Consider the following 19,885-nt stretch of genomic DNA (forward strand, 5'->3'; position numbering starts at 1 on the left):
GAAATCTAGTAAAGAGAAAGAAACTATTCAAAATGAACATAAATAAAAATGCGCCCACAAAAGAGGATGAGCAAACAAGTTTAGATAATGATATCACATTGATTCCAATCAATTTGGAAAATGAAGTGGGTGTTAGATTTGACAATGATAGTTCAAGCAAAACCTTAAACTCCAATAACAAAATAGAGGTAATAGGAAGAGTGACCCCAATTAAGTACTCCAAGAACATTGAACCTTTGACCAGAGATGAAAGCTTCAAATTATTTATAAAAGGAGATTTTGAAACACTAACACGTGTGTGTATGACAACGTCTGTAGTGACTAGCTCATAGAAATGGATTCTATGCAATTCTTGTCCATTATGATGATGGACCATCGATGGAGAAACATTTTACGATCTTTTTCATCCTTCCACCCATGAAAAGAAAAAGATATAAGTACAAATTCATGGTTGCACGACTTACAAGTATTTGATACAACACATTTCACCATGATGCACAAAAGCAAGAATCAAGAACCTGTAAGTCCTTGTGTGTGGTTGCTTGTACCTCACTATTGTTTATTGTGTTTCAAATAATTGCTAATAATTTCTTCAGGCCCTCTAATCACTCTTGATGGTAAGCACTCAAATGCAAGTCAGACACTTGCACCACCCAAACCACATCACTATTGCCATCCCTCGCTCACCTTCCACATAATAAAACATCTTCCTTGACACGACCCCCGTTGATTGCAAGGACTAGAATGGTTCATGAGGTTTGAAGATCAGAAATAGTGTGACATTGTGCACCCCATAAAGTAACATCTATAATGTAGCATAACATGTCTGATATGACAAAATGTACATTGACTTACACTACATGCAACAAAATTAATTAAATTTTTGTATAATACATACATAAAACTTATATATATTTTTTATAATTAATGACAATAATTTAAAATAAAATTATAATTTATTTTTTATAATAATTTTTTTAAATCCGCCTAGTGCATTTAAGAAATGCACGCTCACTACTCGGCCCTATAAGTCCTCTACCCGGCATTTTACACTTAAATTCCTCATCTATTTATTCATCTGGAGCAGGAGCGGCGAAGGTACAGCGGGAGGAAATACTGTCTGAATAGCAGGCCCTTGGGCAGGCGGCGGAAGATCGCGCGTTCGAATCCCAGTAATGTGAATGAGCTCGATTCGTTCGTATCGAAGGTTTGCGAGCACATAAAACCTTAATTTCTCGTTAGAATAAAACTTGTACGGAACATTGCTTACGGCTCCTAATTTATGTGTTACTACTGGTGTCATGAATTCCATATGTTTTCCCCTTTTATTTTCCTTATCGATTTCGACCATATTATGATAACTGGGGTTGGAGTTATTATAATTATCCTGAATCACCGACGGGTTTGTTTGCATTGCACATTCTTCTGTAAATACTGCAGATGTTAAGAGAAACCTTGAGCGTTATTGAGGTACTGGTTTCTATTCCGGGTTTTGTTAGAGAGGCTGGAACTCGGGTTTTACTCTTTATATCACGCATTGAAAAGCCCTTTGTGGCGAAGTTTAGTAATATTACTGTATTTTACTGCACTTGGAAAACTGTTAAATTGTGTGCTGAAGATTACAAGTGATGGAATAAACAATTCCTTTCATTTTATTCTGATCAGCGAAAACAATCGCTCCCTGGCTTCGGAAAATATGCTCTGGTGTCGATGGTTGAACTGCATAATACGGACTTTCTTTGGCTTACGACACAGGCCTGTTAGGTTTCTATTTTGCACGAACGTAACCCCATCCTTTTTGACATGTCCCCATCCTTCCTTTTTGACGTGCCATTTGAATGGGGCAGGGCACAACCAGAACGGAACCCTGGCGGATGGCTTAACTCACCAATGGTCCATTAGAAACAACCCGAAATTGTGTTATAAGTGGCGTTAAAAGTTTTGGAAAATGCTAATTTTGATTGTTGGTATCTTTTGCTCAACAGTTGGTTGGTATGACTTCTGTCCTTCTGCAGAAGGACAGTAAATCTGTCATCAAAGATTAGACTGACCCTGCAACTGTGGAATTCTGGTCAAAGCAATGTTTCCTGTCAGGTAGAACCCACATGTTAATACGCCTTGAGTTTGATGGCTGTATTGCTTAAAACGCAGTTCCTTTTGGTTTAGGTAACAGGTCTGAGAATTAATTGTTCTACCGAAACCTTCTGGAGCTTGAGGTCGGCATCATCCCTTTTTGACGTGCCATTCGTGTAGGGCAGATCACAGTGAGAATGGAACCATGGCAGATGGCCTGGTACTCAGTCAACCTCGCCAGTGAATCAAGGCCCCGTTGGTTAACCCACACTTGTGAAAATTTCGAATGAGGTAATGTCCCTTGTCAGGTAGAAATATTATAACTGGTCTCATGGACAAAACAATGTTCCCTGTCAGGTAAAACCCACATGTTAACATGCACTAAGCTTCCTAGCTGCACCGCAAAGCACATTCAGTTTCGCTTGGGGGGCAGGTTTGAGGAGTAATGATTCCACCAAATTCTTCTGCAGCTTGCACCCTTCTTCAGCACATTTTGACGTGTCATTATGGTGGGGTGGACCACATTTAGAATGAAACAATGGGAGATGGTCTAATGTTCTGTCAACCTCACCAGCGAACCAATGTCCTGTTGGTGAATCCACACTTGATTTTGGAAAAAAAGAAACCTAATATTGTCTTCTGTGATCAAGGTAATGTCCTTCCTCAGGCAGAATCCACACTTGATTTTGTAAAAGATCTTAAGAGTAGCAACTGTGGAATGCAGAGAGAGTTAAGGAGTTTGGATGTGCTCCTGGCATGCCATGTGATATAGAACTTTAAATGCTTAATTAGTGCAATAAGTTAAAACATGATATGTTCTCGGAGCCAACTTAGATTAATGAAAATCTATGGAAGCAGGGGCATTGAAATTGGATAGCATAAAGAGACTGGGATCTCTTTGATTGCACTTATGTAGAAGCCATATAATTCTGACATGAAGCACACAAAGATTTTCTGGCACCAACCAAAAGAAGCACCAACCTCCTAAAATGATTTTCTGGCACCAATCAGGATGAGGCACCAACCTCTTAAGAAATATAGGCACCATCTTGATAAATGCTTAATAGAATTCCTTGATGATGACTTTAGCTTAGTTTTGTACTGCTCCTCTATTCTGTTCTTTACTTCCTGTTGTAAATCTGCAGCACAGCTTCACAGACATCCTCTGATTCTTGACCTCTGTCTACTTCTGCAATCATATGTCTTCTACAGACTTCATTCCACTGTATTATTCCTTTCTATTTGCTCCCCAAAACACTCCGTACTGAAACTTCTTCATGTTATTTCCACGATCGACACACACACGACTCAAAAGTATTCTGGCTTATTTATAGTTTTTCAAAGAAACCAGCCATGGCACTGACAATTTACACACACGACCTGTATTTGCCATTTGGTTTAGTATTTGCTTGCTGGAAAACCAGTTCGGATGACCCAGATACAACATGAATCGATGGCTTCTTGGTTCCTTGAGGCTTATATCACTAACCTATATGACCAACTGGTGGGACCACAGCCTTAACAACACTTTAAAATTTTAAATTAGTTGTGGAAATCCGGCTGTTTTAGCCCTAGCCAACACTGTTGCACAGACCGACCCCCAGATGCCACGTGTCCGAATTTTTTACATGGAACCATGACTTTGGAACTTTGACCAAGCGTCCTTTTTACAATTATATTTAGATTCAGGTTTCAAACATATGTGCAAGCTACTTGCACCCTAGACTACCGGATTCTTGGATCACTTAGCGTTAACCCCGGATGGTTGGATGGTTGTAAACTCAGGCCTTCTGCTTTTTTGGGGCAATTTTCCTTTTATGCCGCTAATTTAGTCAAGAACTAAATACACTAAAAGCCTTGCCAATACAGTCCTCGACCCTAGTTCTGAGGCTGCCACATGGAAACTTCAAGAACTAATCAGAACTTGCCATGTCCTCTGCCACTCCAGCTTATATCATGTGTCATGCCATGTTGTCAGTTGTCACCACATGTCACTTGGAATAGGACCACTTGGCCATCCAAAAGGTCTAATTCTTCTTGCCATGTGTCCGAATTTTAGGGTGCCACATCATCATCCTTTTGTCACCTGGCACCATCTGTTATCCTACCTGTACTGCCATGTCAGTTGGGGTTCATTCATTGGCTAGTGAAGAAATCCAAAAATCTAGTGATTTTGTTAAATGGCTCTTATGCCGCATCTCTGATTACCCAGTTGCTCGGATGCAGAGAAACAAGTCTTGTATCCAACTAATAACTCTTTGCAGCAGAGGGCCTGGATGCCCAGATATGCTGAGATATCTGGATATGCTAAAGCATCTGGATATTCTTGAAGACCAGGCTTGGAACCTTGTGAGGCCTCTTCAATTCAACTTCACTTTTTGCTTGATTCCCGTAGAGTTAATGGAAGTGCCATATACCATTGGACAGATCTTTGAGAGGGCTATCTTACCATGCATCATTCATTCTCATTTGGTCTAGAGACAAGAGAAGAAATACCTTCAGAGATATGCCATCCAAACTGCTATAGTCTCTCATGCTACTGAACTTTGAAATCTATGACACTGTTGTTGACATCAATGACAACATATATGCAACACCTTCCTAACTAGCTCAAGGGTTGTCCTTTTTAATTTTTTCATTTAACTATGTTGAAGCTCCAAAACCAATGGGGAAACAAGAACAAATGCCAGTTCTCAAACTTGCAAACTTTCTGAATCAGGTTGGGCACATGATGTATTGTGGCTTGGTTCTAAGACTCAACTACGAAAGTTCTCATAATAGGTTTCTATCTCATGTGTGGAGATGGTATATATATAGGCCTTCTTTGAGCAAGAGGTTCAATTTGAATTCTTTTACCCTTTATTTTCAAGAGCACGCCTTTATCAGGTTTGGATTCTGCATCTAAAAGATGCCCATTCTTTTGATAGCTTCTCATTATTGTAGTGGGTTGTGTTGCGTATTGGAGACAGACTATAGTACAGCTTTGCTAGATGCAAAGAAAGTTAACTATGGAATGCTGGATAAAACAAATGCCAAATCTTTAAAATGATTGGGAACTTCTGGAATATGGACTCCACAATTACCAGTGTCATATGTTCGCAAATTTGTCAAATTGCCTAATCAGATTGTGTGCAGGCTGTTCAATGTGGTTCTTTTAGATACAAGCACTGATTAAATCGTCTCATTGAATGGTCTATTGCTAAACCTAAAGACTTTGCTTAAAGTTGATTCCTGTAGCCTATTTTTTGCAGTGCTTGTCTTATTTTAATATATTTCACCTTTATTGCCACAAGCACTGCTGTGCCAGCCAAATGATTCACCGGGAGGCTTTCAGAGATATATTTGAAATTCTGTGAATTTTGATTGTATCCAGTAGTAGAGACAAACACTATAGTTCAGTTTTGTTGGATGCAAATAAGCTGGTCTCTGTGGGGTGCTGGATCAAACACATGCCAAATCTTGAAAATGGCTGGGAAGTTTTTGGATATACAACTCCCTGTTTTTCTTACTATATGAACTCCACTAGTGACAATATCCATTCTTCCTAATCTGGGTATTGTCCAATTGAGATTGTGTACAGAATTTTCACCATGATTTCATTTCAATATGATGATTGATATGGGTTGTTTCAGCTAGTGATTCAGCCATAGGCCTTCAGGACATATAATAAAAATTTGTTGATTTTGATAGCATCTTGATATTGTTGCAGCAAATTGACTATTTGGCAGCAGCTGTTAATAGTTTTTCTGTGTTAATTGCAAATGAGCATCGTGAGATACTGTGTAAAAACTTGGGAACACCGAAGCTGTCAAGATGGTTGGTGCTGTTTAAGCTATGTATTGGCACGATGCTTCAGATTGATGCTAGTTTTTCAGCTTCTTAAATTCTAGCAGCTTTTCCCTTGTATTGTGTTGTACACTTAGTTTTGGTTTTCCCAATTGTTCTAAGCTTCAGTAGCCTGAGGTTTTTGTCCAAATAGAGCTTCTGTTACGTGATCTCTTTACCACTCTTTTTTTTGTAATTTTTATTATATAATTTTGTAATTTTATTATTATTATTTAAATATATGGTAATTACTGTTGGAAATAATCCAACAGAGGGTCCACCAACTTGTATGTACCTTTTACAGAGTCATTGAATGCATGAATTTTATAATGAGTTGTATACAAACTTTTATCTGACACATGATACCTGCAATCACTGGAGTTGGAAGCCCACTAATGTTCTGTATCAAGTAAAGATTGAGAAAATTATCCTTACCATTTAATCTGCATTGTGTTGTAAAATTAATTGCATCATTCTAAAGTGTTCTTGTATACATGTATTGGTCAGCATAACAAATCTTAAGACCTACATCCTTCCAGCTTATTTTCAGTTGGACATTAAACTTCTGAAAATGATCCTCTTCTGCATTACTTCATGTTTCTCTCTCTACCTTAAGATTTTCCTTGGCGAACAACTCCTGTGCTGGTTCCTAAGCTGGTGCAAAGGGGTTCGATTTTGAATACCTGCACCTTGTATTCTTTTTCTCAGTGTTCCATGGGGACGCGTCCCCCAGGGGGGTTGCACGCACCCCTCGCACCCCACACATCTGGGACGGGGAAACTCTCGGGGGTGCGTTTCCCCACGTCCCCCTTTTGGGGAGACTCGGGGAGACGCAAGGGGGTGCGTTTCCCCAATGTGGGAGACTTGACTCCCCGAAAGGGGTACTTCTGGGCGTCCCCCCCAAAAATTGGGTTCTTTTGGGTGTCCCCCCGAAAATGGGGTTCTTCTGGGTGTCCCCCCGAAAATGGGGTTCTTCTGGGTGTCCCCCCTTCATTTTTGCCTAATTACCCTTTATAAACCAAAAAAAATTAAAAAAAATGAAAATTAATTTATTAAAAAACATAAAAAATAAAAATAAACTAAATTAACAATTACAAATAAAAAATTACATGAACAAGTTAGGGTTAACTCCACTTTTCAAGTTTTCATTCTGCCGCCATTCATTATGCTCTTACCTCAACGCATTTTTTTCTTCCATCTGCTCTCACTGCGCCCACGAGAGCTTCAGCGCATCCTCACTCTTCTCCACGCAGCGACTTGCTGTTAGCACTTAGCAGTCATTCCAAACTTGCAGTGGCATCCTCCCTCTTGCTCCACGCAGGCGGCAGGCGGCAGCATATCAACGATTCAGCGTAATCTTGAATATATTGAAGCTGGGCCTCTTCATTTGACTACCAAATAAGTTAGCAGTCGTTGCAAACTTGCAGTGGCATCCTCCCTCTTGCTCCACGCAGGCGGCAGGCGGCAGCATATCAATGATTTAGCGTAATCTTGAATATATTGAAGCTGGGCCTCTTCATTTGACTACCGAATTCAAACAAGAAAAACTCGTTTCTGAGGTGATTTTGTGAAGTAATTTCGTGGATTTTTTGCTATCTCTGAGGTGGTTTCGTTGGGCTTCTCTGGTCACAAGTCTTGCCTTTTCTGGTCATAATTTCTGGTTTGTTTTTTGGAGCAGTATTTTCACTTTGGAACTGCTGTCATACTCTTATCGGACCTCAGTCTCAGCGCTGGGGAAAGGTCTGCTACAGCCTACAGATCTCAGTTCATCCCTGAGGCAAGGAGCAGATCTCTGCAACTTCGGTCCTGAGGCAAGAAGTAGACCACTGTTATCCTCAGCCATGTGAAGACTTAGTGTTCAATTTAGAATCTAGAAGACTAGAATGATGAATTCAGAATTTTCAATTTAATTTTTAAATCAATGATTCAATGTAAATTATAGAATGATGATTGATGAATGATGAATGATATGGATCAATGTACATTGTATTTGAATATTTGAATTTCATATTGAATTTTATTATTGAATCTTATGGTATTGAATCTTGATGAATTAGCATTATTGAACAATGAATATGAACATGAAAATTTCAAAATTATATACATATATATCAATTTATAATATATATAATTAAAAATTATATTATATATACCTCGATGTCTCCCTGTCTCCCCTAAATTTCCCTAAAATTTCAGGGTTCTCCCACACGTCCCCTTTGTGCGTCTCCACGCACCTGCGTATCCCCGCACCCGCGTCTCCCCGCACCCGCGTCTCCCCGTCCCGGAGACTTTGTGGAACATTGCAGTTTTCCTCAGAGTTGTTTACAATGTTAAGCCCTTTTCTAAACAATACTTTTTGAAGCTCTTCCATTTTATATTCTGTTCAGATGATATCTACTGTGGAATTTTGCATTTTAGTTGAAATGAGTTTATAGTGGAGCATTTGTAATTATTTCAGGTTGGACTTTCCTGCTATTAGACTTCAACTGTCACGACAGTGCTTATGATAGAAGTGTGGTAGTATTACTGTAGTACTTAATGGATTCATTCATTTCTTGTAGAAATATTTTGCTTTTGGTAAAATAATGCTTTACTGCTGAGTGCTGACATCTTGTTTACTATATAGTATATTGTGGGCTGTGCAAAAGCCCTATTTCAAATAGACTAGTTTTGATGTAAAATAATATGCTTCTTTTGGCCTGATTTGTATTTATTTGGAACTACATACACAAAATTATCAAGTTTAACTTTGTTTTTTCTCTTTGGGAATTAAAAAATTAGTAATATTAAATTTTTTATACCTTTTACGAGATGCTACATCGCCAACCATAGATTTTGGCTGGGTAAGGATGCAGTATGTAAGGGTAAGAACCATATTTTTTTTGTGCATATGCATGCGTATAGTTGTGAGGCAACAAGGTGCTTGTCAGTGCATTACCAATTCTTAACCACATTTTACTTGATGTCTGTCTCACAGACCCATTGTGGTTGCTCTGAACCAAGCGGTGCTCAACAAACGCCTGCATAAATTTGTTGCAGGATTGGGTGGGACAACTGCAACTACTTACAATTTGCATTGTTGAAGGTGATTAAAAAGGTACTTTGGTTCTTGTGTAATGGCTCATCCTGAGGATGACGAAAAGGATGAGGAATGGATGAGAGAGGTTTATGGAAAGGAATATACAGGACCTCCTAAGCCTTCTGATTTCAAAGATCGTGATAATAATACAATGAAAAAAAGATCTGCTAGTGATGATGAGTCTGAGGATGAAAGGACTCGTGATCCAAATGCTATTCCCACAGGGTTTACTAGTAGAGAAGCTAAAGTGTGGGAGTCAAAGGCTAAGTCTATAGAAAAAAATTGGAAGAAAAAGAAGGAAGAGGAGCTTACATGCCGTATCTGTGGTGAAAAAGGCCATTTTACCCAGGTATGTTAGTGATACAGGTAATGTTAGTGATTTGCCGTCCTTCCTATTTTCCTTTTTAGAGACATTAGAATATTAGATACTTAAAATATATTGGAAACATGGACAACCCAATAAGCCATCAATTCAAAGTTTAAAAAGGCCATTTGCTCCAGGTATGATAAGTGATTCAGAGAATGTTGGTGATTTATCCATCCTTAAAATAAAAATAAATAAAAAATATTGCAAAGATGCGTCCAACAATGCAAAACCTGCTCCCTTGGCTGCTAGGCTTGGTGGTGTTGATATTGTTGATCAATGATGTCATTTATGATCTCTTGATTGCCAAACCAAACTGCCTTGTGAATTGGTTTACACAGCCTTATGATTATTCCTCTCAAATGCCCAAGAACACACATTAGGGGGGCATGATAGTGATTTTGATGCATGTTGTTGGAGTATTAGGCCTGGGTTCTATGGGTCTGAACTAGTAAATTTTCAATGAAATCGATTTGCTAATTCTAGGATAGATGCTGAGTTTAAATCATGAACTGGGGGAGTTGTTTACTTGAATTTGAGGTGGTTTATACATACAATATCGACTCCTGGATTAGATTTGAGACAGGTTGCAGGATGAGCATGGCAGCGATGTTTATGTCACCATTCTAAGCATTGCCAAACTGTGGTCTTTATACTGCAAAGTAGTAGTGATGACAATGAATTGTATCTTATGTAGATTATTTGGGGCCTGTTCATAGTATTGCTAATGAACACTGTGAGTGGGTATAGTTCAGTGGATCCAACATTTTGCATTTTAAATATTAGATTGAATTAACAATTCTGTGGATTTCTCTCTATTTAAACAGTCAGTCCAGTTAGGAATGAATGAATTTATAGAACTTGTAAGCTCTGAGATTAGACCAATTGGTTTGAGGTCTGAGAAGTTACTCATATCTAGAAGATACAGATCCAAAATATGGGTGATCTTATATTCCTCTGCTGTTGATTTGGCTGGATGATTTGTGATGGGCTGAAAACAATTATGACATGAACTTTCTGTTACACCATGAGCAATAGGCCAATTGCATTTCAGAAGCTGCATAAAGGCCTGTAAATGAAATTAAAAGATGGTGATTAAGATGTTACCAGATTTTGGACTAGATGCAGAAACAATGATTGGTATCACTTTGAAGACTATGAACCTTAAAAAGTTTACAAACTGCAATGATCTATAGCTTTCATGAAAATTAAGAGAGAATGATGTTTAGAATATTAGATTCTTTGGTGGAGGACGTGTTGACAACCATTTGCAGCAGTCCATTTAGAATGACAGATATGAATTGGGGATTGTGGATACATTTTTTTTATAATATTCCTTATTTGTTACTTTGTCTCCTGGACTCCTCATGGAAGAGCTGAAATTGTCCTTTTTTGTTGAGAACTTTGATTTTCATACTACTGAATAATCCATTTTGAAAACTTATCAAATGATCCAATTTGCCTGTTTTCTGGAGAGCTGATACTGTAGGATGTATCAGGGCGCAAATAAAACTAAAAAAGTCAGAATGTCAGAGTCTCCGTTGATTAACTTTTTTTGACCAGCCTGTTCTATATATTTGCTTGCTATAATTATAAGATGTGAGTATATACGTTTATTGGTGTCCAACAAATGACCACAAATAGGTCAATGGGACTGCTTAGCACAATTGTGTTGATATAAAATGGGAGTGAAAAGGCCACTACGATAAAGCAAGTGAAAAGCAGATCTGATATATAATCTGTAATGTCTATGCGCTAAAATCTAAGGGCGAAATATAAAGTTGGGATGCAGATACAAAGTTGAGTACTGCTGAGACCAAGAACCCTGGAGGATTCCCTTGTATGAAGTTATTGCCATTGCCATTGCCTGAAACATAGGAGTGAAGGTTTCCCTCTGTTTCAGCAACCTCTGTATGCGTATCTCCCCTAACATCTGATGCCATAGGAAAGAAACTACTGATGGAAGGCTGGTCAGATGAACTAGAAGAGGTGGCGTGTGGTGTCCTTTGTAGACTAGAATAGGTAACTTGCTGCTGAGATATACAGGAGGTTGTTTTCTGCTGGAGTGATGTTTGCTCTTTTGTGATCCAAACTGATATGCCTGCAGGGGTCTTGAGCAGGTATCACAACTTGCTTGTGGTGATTGAATGCCCCCTGGGGGTCTCACTGATCTAGAAGCTGGAATGGTGCTGTTGTCTGCAACATAGGAGTGAAGGTTTCCCTCTGTTTCAGCAACCTCTGTATGCATATCTCCCCTAACATCTGATGCCATAGGAAAGAAACTACTGATGGAAGGCTGGTCAGAAGAGCTAGAAGAGGTGGTGTGTGGTGTCCTTGACTAGAATAAGTAACTTGTGCTGAGATATATAGGAGGTTGTTTATCTGCTGGAGTGATGTTTGCTCTTTTGTGATCCAAACTGATATGCCTGCAGCGGTCTTGAGCAGGTATCACAACTTGCTTGTGGTGATTGAATGCCCCCTGGTGGTCTCACTGATCTAGAAGCTGGAATGGTGCTGTTGCCTGACTTCCTCCTCTTTGTGTTTTTTTTTTCATTTTCCAAGAAAAACCTCATGGGGAATGGATGCTTCTCCACATTTGTTGATGTTATCCTTAGTAAACCTGTCAGCGGAGGTTAGTGCACCTAACCTTGGGGGATTTGAATTAGGCACTGTTGACACAGAACTAACTGAATGCCCAGCACGATTGACGACAACTGGTTGAATTAACATCTTGGGCTGCAATGTTCCATTGCTGTAGTAAATTGCATTTCCTTATGTCATACAAGTTTCGCAGTAAGTGGTGGTACATTTTGAATGAAATGATGTACATATACGATATTATTTGCTTATCTAGGTTTGTAAGTTGTGTTTGATTTCTATTTTGTGGCATTCTGCAAGTGTTGTAAAAGTTTTTTCTGTTATGGTATGTATCTGATGTGTATCGTTCATGGCAGGGGTGTCCAACAACGCTGGGAGTGAACCGGAGGTCATGTGCAGTTGCTGAAAAAATCCCTTCAAGGGACAAAAAGTTCAAATCACGTGTTTCTGGACCTGTTAGTTCTCGAAATCAGGATTTTGAGAAGGATACTGGAAATCATCAGTTTGAACATGAAAGTCATCCTAGTGGAGGGCGTGAGGCATATTATAACACATCCAAGTCTGAGAGGGAAAGGAGGTCAAAACCCATAGGTTTCAACAAACGTGCTGAGCAGGTTGAGGAATATAGAGACGAAAACATGGGGCGGAAGGGTTCTAACCGTGGATCAAACACAAATTCACTAGTTGCTGCTCAGATGCAGCATATCGCTGCTCAGAGAGTGCAGCACAATTCTGGTTCACAGCCTTATCAAGGCATGGCAGATGCCCCACCCATGGACATGGATCAACGCTATGGGTCTTCCCAGGCAGATGGACGCTGGAAGTGGGAAGGTTCTCGTAATGGAACTAATTCTGTACCACCTCACTTGTATACAGAAGGTTAGATGAGGAAGAACTTCAAAATGTTATCATTCAAAGGTCATTTTCTTCTGTTATTTTACTAACTGTTTGCGTGTGAATGTTTGATTCCAACTAATATTAGTTTCCATATGTATTTGATTGGTCACCTTTTGCATCCCCCCAAAGGAAGAGGTCCCTCAGATCCTGGCAGTGGAAACATTTCTCCATCTAAAATTAGAGGCCCTAATGGAGCGAGTCCATACTATCAAGGGCAGATGCCAGATATTATGCCACTAGAAGGTAGCAGTTTTCTCCTGAAGGATTCTGACCGGAAACAGGAAATGGATGTTGGGTTTGCTGATCAGTCTTTACCCAAAGCATTTGAAGCATTGGAGCATAGACTGATGGATGATGTAACGACTCTTGTAAAGGATCAAAATGATGCAGAGGATGAGGAAAATGCAAGGCACCGGGAGGTATGATATTCTCCACCATTATAATTTTGTTCTCCATGATTCTCTAGTTCACACTCGAACTCTAATCTCTAGGAAAACCCTTTTGGTGATGAGGATATGGTCATCCTTAGCGAATGTGATGTGTTCATGAAGTAACATGACTCGTGAAAATAGAATTATCTGTCAATTTATCCAGACTGGCTTCTGAAATTAGATACTTGTCTATTTTCTATTGGTTTTTTTTTTTTTTTTTTTCACAAGCAACATAAATAGTACTTTTTAGTACAATAGATAAATGTAGTTTCTTGTGTAATTTTTTGGATGAAATGTGTCTCCTTTAATTTTTGTTTCTGCAATATCCACTGCTTTAGAGCATTAGAGATCCTTTCAATAGGTCAGTTTCGTAGATTTATGATCACCGGAGCTCATCTATATGCTTTTTGTTTTTGCCTTTGTATTTTAGAAAAAAATTAGTTTGCTGAAGCAGTTATTATTTCTATTATTTTGAAAGTTGGCATGTAAAAGGTTTGTGCTGAGATAGGGGTGTGCAATCTCATTCTTGTTTGGCTGGTCTGTTGTTAAGATTGGGTCTATTGTCTCTTGTAAGATTTCCGCAAGTCTACTGTTTCTGAGCTCATCACTGTGATCATATGCAATGAGTGGCCAGGAGATCTTAAAATTGCATAAAGTTGAAATCCTTTTCTCTGGTCTTTTTGCAGCTATTATTATTCCATTTTTTTCTGGAATTTGGTACTTATATGATTTTGAAAAGATACTTTTACTTGCAGCGCACACGAGAGATTCATGAACAATTCCAGGCAAAGATGTTAGCCCTGAGAGATCAACATGCAAAGCGACGAGAAGAGTTTTTTCGCCATGAGTTGCTTTCACGTGTTGGTCAGCATCAACAGCCAGTTCTTTCAAAACAATATCATGAAATGGCTGGTGGTCCAATATCTGGTTATGATGATCATCGTGGCTTTAGTGCAGGTCTTGGTGAAGCTCATCAGGTCTACCCTGGAGGGTATGAATCACGAAGGGATGAAACACAGTTTTATGGCAATCCTCCACATTCTTACAATAGAAGTCAGGGCTACGATTTGAGGGAACAATATCCTGCAAGTCGAATGTATGACTCTGCTCAGAGGTACCGCTGAAATGAGTATTGAAATACAGTGGTGGTGAATTACAAGTTTTATGTCAGCAGTTTGCCTTTCCCGTTTTCAGCATTAAACATCCAGTGCATATAAGTTTAATTGCATTTCCTGCACTATTTTTGCTATAATTTTTATCAGGTATATAACTTGAATAGAGTTTGATTTAGAAATGCTCGAGCAAAGTATTGGTCATCAAAATTCAAGATGATGTCTGAAATATGCCCCTTGCCTTCATACCCTTACGTATGGTCTTTTTCCTAACTTCTCTAGTCTTTCTTTTAGAAGTAAAACTTTATTTAAAAATGTGTTTGTTTTTTGTATTAGCATTTTGCTGCTTCTTTCTTTACTGTCATTCTACCTGCTTCTTACATTTGTGGGAAGAGTAGCATGTATGCTTCTCAACATCATCTAAATTTTCATGTTTCTGATGGTTTCGATGGATAATCCATATCTAGATGTTTCTGAACTGCATTATGGTGTCAACTAACAATAGATAATAGAGTTGGGCAAATGCCACAGATTGGCAATGCTGCACGACATTTCATTGTTTAAAATGCAGGATTTAGACTTAATTTTTTTGGTCTACCGATAAACTTCAAACTAAAAAGAGTACATGTTTCTGTGATTTGTCACAGTTGGATGGTTTGAGCTGCCTTACATACAAGTACATGTTTGCATCCTGTTAGCACTTGTTCCTTGTGACTTGATGAGGCTTTGCGGAGAGTCCAGGTTTATTATATGTCATGCTTTTCCCATGTGTCGAAGGGTTTTTACTTCTGTATACTGGGTTTCTGTGGCTTTTGCAGTCTGTTGGTATTTTCTTTGTTCTTGATACTGCATGAACTTTTGTATCCTTTTCTCATTTCGTTTCTCTTTTGAATAGTGAGTTTGCAGGTTTTATTTTTAGTGTGACAAATGGTGTATGAATTTTCTGGGTGGTATTAACTGTTATAGCTTTTAGCATTTTAAGGGGAAAATATTTAGTGGTGCATTTGCATGTGTCGAGTAATTGGTGCTTAGTCGAAGTTACCGCATTTCATCTGTGACATTTCAAAATGCAGCTCCATTTTTTTTTCTGCATAAAATCTATACAAGAAAGATGTTTCTGAAATATGGGATCGAAGATAGATTGGCAGGGTAATATGGGTTCAACAAACATTTGGAAGAGGGGATGTTGGTTGTGGTCGGTAAGTGAGGGAGATAAAATGACAAGATGCTAGGGTAACCTTATACAAGTCGAACACTGCAGTGGAAATACCAGAATCTGTGGCTGCAGTGGAAAGACCAGAAGCTGTGGATGGTTCTCAATTCACAAATAATATTTTATCGAGTTTTGCTTTCACTCTATTTCATAGTAATTACAGGTCAAATGTTGTGTGTTCATACATCTCATTTCTCATTCCTCGTTCATTTAACTCGAGTTTGTTTGCCCTTGGCTATGCCCACAAACACTTGTAGTCACTCTGCCAAGTTAAAATTGGTCATTTATGACTAAAACATGTTGTAAAATATTTGGCTATGTCTAACCATTATATGTTTTTTTGGTTGGAATCCGGTAAATGTTTTTTGGTCGAATTGTTTTTATTGTTTAAACTCTGGTTTTGACCTCATATATTCAACATCCTCATAAATCTTTGAGGCATTTGGATTATATATGGATTCAACATCCTGAAAAACCCTTGAGGCACTTGGATTGTAGAGAGTTTACAACTTAAAACTTGTGATACCAACAAATTCTTACTGGATTTTAGTAAAATTAGACTGGAAAACATGTTGAAAAAACTTCCAAAACATATAATATAATAAATAGAGTACGACAAAATACTTCAGATGTTCATTTCTACAACAAAACTTCTGTTCTACAACAAAAAAACTTCTGCGGCTATAATTTCTTGTTGTTTATAACTGAAGGCATTTTTCTGGTAAAATATGTTGTATGTTCATTTGTGGACAAGAAACCTGAATGTTGGGATATAAATTATAAATAGTAAATGCCGGGATATAAATTATAAATAGTAAAAGCCGGCCAATAACATTTAATTTTAGGAAATAATTTAGTCCGTTAAATGTTACTACGCTTTTACAATTTCCTTCAATAGGAAATAATTAATTTAGTCCGTTAAATGTTACTACGCTTTTACAATTTCCTTCATGGATCTTTGTGAGGAAATTTTGGGGACAAACATTTGGAATTTGTTTCAAAAGAATAAAGTCGAGGAGAAAGTGATTTATTGAGATGGTCTCTGTAAATCTATAATAGAATCCCTCTAAAATAGATATACCACAACATGTAATTCTATAATAGAATCCCGCTAAAATAGATATGCCACAACTTGTAGAATTTTGAATACATGTTTCAGAGAGGGTAGAGTTAATGGAAGAGGCTGCCCCAATGGTTATAACTCCTTTGAGTTATATGGATTTATGTTGGACATTAGTTTCAAAGCTTTTCGTATGTTTTGTGACGTGAACTAATCGTCTCGTGTGGAGGTTAATTTTGGCGATTGTAGGAGAAACCAATGCATATGGTTTTGATCATAACAAGTAGTATCAGAGTGAGTTCAAAATTCACCTGACTTACGCTAGGGGTAAATGTTGGACATTAGGTTTAGAGTTCCTCGTATGTTTTGCGACATGGACTAATTGCCCCTTGTGGATCTTAACTTTTGTGACATGGACTAATTGCCCCTTGTGGATCTTAACTTTTGTGATTGTAGCAGAAATTAATGCTTATGGGTTTTAGTCTAATGACATTTGAGTTCAACAATTTGTGTTGTCGGATAGTCTTGTTCTTTTTATGGGGCTCCACTTCTAGAAAAGCGTTTTAGTACATTTGGGACCACTAAGAAATGGATATCCTCAAGATTTAGAACATTTGGGACCAATAAAAAAGGGGCATCCCCAAGTGTAAGATTTTATGAATTTATCTGATTTCTCTCACACTGTTTTTACTGTTGAATCAGAATTGCTTGATATTGTGAATGAGAGCTTGTGCTATGATCTTAATTTTTTATAATTTGATAAATTGCAATAAATAAAGTTGAACTCAAGATAGACTTCATCAACATTTGGAAAACCATTTGGTCAGAGTGTCAAATCAAATTCTTATCTGTTTGGAAAACCATTCGGTCAGAGTCTCAAATCAAGCTCTTATCTGTTTAAATGATGGCTCCAATTGGTTTTATTGGGTTTAGTAACCCTCTCACTCTCTTTGCTGACTTGTGATGTCTCTGGTTAACAATAGATAAGGAGAGGAAATCAGATTTACTATCTTGGAGAGCTCTTACAAAAAAACAACCGTCAAGTCGAATTGAGGGCTGAGCCCAGCAACACCTAAAGTTGCTTGTGTGAGGAGTTTTCTAAAATGTAATGGATTTAATTCTAAATGCAAATTTACTCTATGCAAACAACAAAAAGAAAATCTAATCTATTTTAATAGCTGATATAATAAGTGGCTAACATGCTTTGTTCGGAGATTTAAAACAGTGAATGATTAGCCACTAAAATTAAGAAAAAGTTCACTTAATTCTAATGACAATTAAATTGATTTTAGATGACAAGCTTCTGAGCAAGGTTACTAAAAAATTTGATTGAATCACATGAGCAAATGGAAATTAATAACAGATCAGTGCACCCACAATTTTAGATAATTGATCTTATGATCAACCATTTTCACATCTAACAAAAGTGTACAATATGAAACAATTGGGATAGATCTGCCATCGAAAGATGAAATTTGCATTACAAATAAAAATATTTAAATAAAAATTGATAAATTTGATTTTTTTTGCTTTGAATCTCCAACAATCTTCTCTATTACAAAAGTGCAAGTTTTGCTTCACTAACAAAAATTGAATTTTGAAAAGAAAACCCCCAAATGAGCCAAATTTCTGTTTTCCCCTTCAATTATAACTAAAAACCTTTTACACAAGTGCACGAAGTTGTAGCCAAGAGGGACTTTTTTTTCATTCTCAAAATTGATATTTATAATTTACAAAAAATTTCAAAAATGAGGGTTGTTGGAAGTTAAGAGTATAAAAAATGCCAATGTGGTGGACAAATGCATGCTTAGCTAAAATTTGAGTATTTTTATTAATATTTTAATTAAATAAAAATATGTTTTTTCCCCATAGGGCATAGAATAGACAATGATGGGGTGTATTATTAAGTCACTCCGTGATGTAAAGGTCACTAGTTCAAAATTTTGTGGGAAAAAATCTAGTTACATTAAGTGCTAGTGTGGCCTATGTTGTGTGTAATCCCTGGGGTGTTTTTAACGGCTTAGATGGCTTTGGGTAACAATTTTTGCATAGAATAGAAAATGATGGGGTGTATTATTAAGTCACTCCGTGATGTGAAGGTCACTAGTTCAAGATTTCGTGGGAAAGAATCTAGTTACATTAAGCGCTAGTGTGGCCTATGGCTTGGATGGCTGTGTAACAATTTCTCCACCCACAGGTCAAACTTGATCTAATCTCTAATAAACTTAGACCATTTGACAAACAAAAAATTTAAAAATATTTTAAATAAATTATATAAATCAAAATTAAAAATATTATTTAAAATATAAAATAAGTCATTTTAAAATAAAATAAAATTTAATATAAAAATTAAATTATGAAATAAAATAATTGGAAAATAATTTAATAAAATACAACCTTAAATTTTTTTATTAAAAAAAGAAAAGTGGCCTTGAGACTCATTGAGCTCGGGAGTATGATAAGGAGGAAAGGAGGGAGCAGTCGGGCTCCATGTGGAGTGGGTCCTCCCTCCATTATACTATTTTTTTTGAAACAATTACCCTAAGTTAGAAGCCTGTGAGCTATGTTATGAGCTATGTTAAGAGGAATCCTTGTAGATAATTAGAAAGGGGGTGTAAGTATGTGAGGATGAGGAGAGGAGAGGAGGAAGATGGGATATAAATGAAACATTAAAAAAAACCAGACTATAAACAATAAATCATAGGATAGGATAGTTATGTTTTTACGTGGATGTTTTTTTTGTAGTAGGATGTTGTGCTATGTTTTATGGTGATCTGTTTTAATAAAACTAAAGATTAGAATGAATCTATGCTGATTTTATAAAATAGAAATGAGGTTTGCAAAGTAGAAAAATATAACAGTTCAATTTTGCAAAATAAATAGAATTAATATTTTTATGTTGTTATATTTTTTGTCATTGGATTCTATAAAAAATGAAATATTAAAATATTAAAGAGAGTTAGACCATAAATATTAAGGTTGACAAGAAGGTGACTTAAGAGCAATAAGCATAGCGAAGTTGCAACATTGAGATTACATTAGGTGTTTTTCTTATTATTTGCTTGAAAAAAACTTGGGCATCAATCTTGAGTATATCAAATGAGTGACGAGACGATGATTTAATAAATAACGTAAGGTCAAACAACTATAAGTTTGATGTTGACATGGATTAATTATTTTCATGAGAAAAAGAATCTTTATTATTCCATCAAGTGAAATACACATGATCTAGA

The 19,885-nt window shown here is 37.2% G+C and overlaps 1 protein-coding gene across 2 annotated transcripts; it reads left to right on the forward strand.

Moving 5' to 3' along the window:
- Positions 1-1,018: 1,018 nt before the first annotated feature.
- LOC149265452 (uncharacterized) lies at positions 1,019-14,561 on the forward strand. 2 transcript variants are annotated; one of them, XM_089429425.1, is made up of 6 exons: positions 1,019-1,207; positions 8,876-9,326; positions 12,296-12,818; positions 12,966-13,255; positions 14,023-14,131; positions 14,225-14,561. In XM_089429425.1, exons 2-6 carry the CDS (start codon positions 9,015-9,017, stop codon positions 14,389-14,391), a joined length of 1,401 nt encoding a protein of 466 aa, XP_089285551.1. In that variant the 5' UTR covers positions 1,019-1,207; positions 8,876-9,014; the 3' UTR covers positions 14,392-14,561. The 2 variants fall into 2 exon arrangements, with proteins under 2 accessions (XP_089285551.1, XP_089285547.1); XM_089429421.1 differs by having other exon boundaries at positions 1,020-1,207; positions 14,023-14,561.
- The last annotated feature ends 5,324 nt before the right edge of the window (positions 14,562-19,885 follow it).

The sequence above is a fragment of the Pinus tabuliformis genome, chromosome 6 (assembly GCF_031772625.1).
Source record: "Pinus tabuliformis cultivar Carrire ecotype Pingquan chromosome 6, CPIR1, whole genome shotgun sequence".
NCBI classification, from domain to species: Eukaryota; Viridiplantae; Streptophyta; class Pinopsida; order Pinales; family Pinaceae; genus Pinus; species Pinus tabuliformis.

What these genes read in the sequence shown, in the direction of transcription:
- LOC149265452 (XM_089429421.1), top strand. Translation starts at nt 9,015, where the DNA reads ATGGCTCATCCTGAGGATGACGAAAAGGATGAGGAATGGATGAGAGAG. An exon ending in AAAAAGGCCATTTTACCCAG is followed by an intron (nt 9,327 to 12,295) that starts GTATGTTAGTGA and finishes CGTTCATGGCAG; the next exon opens with GGGTGTCCAACAACGCTGGG. An exon ending in ACCTCACTTGTATACAGAAG is followed by an intron (nt 12,819 to 12,965) that starts GTTAGATGAGGA and finishes ATCCCCCCAAAG; the next exon opens with GAAGAGGTCCCTCAGATCCT.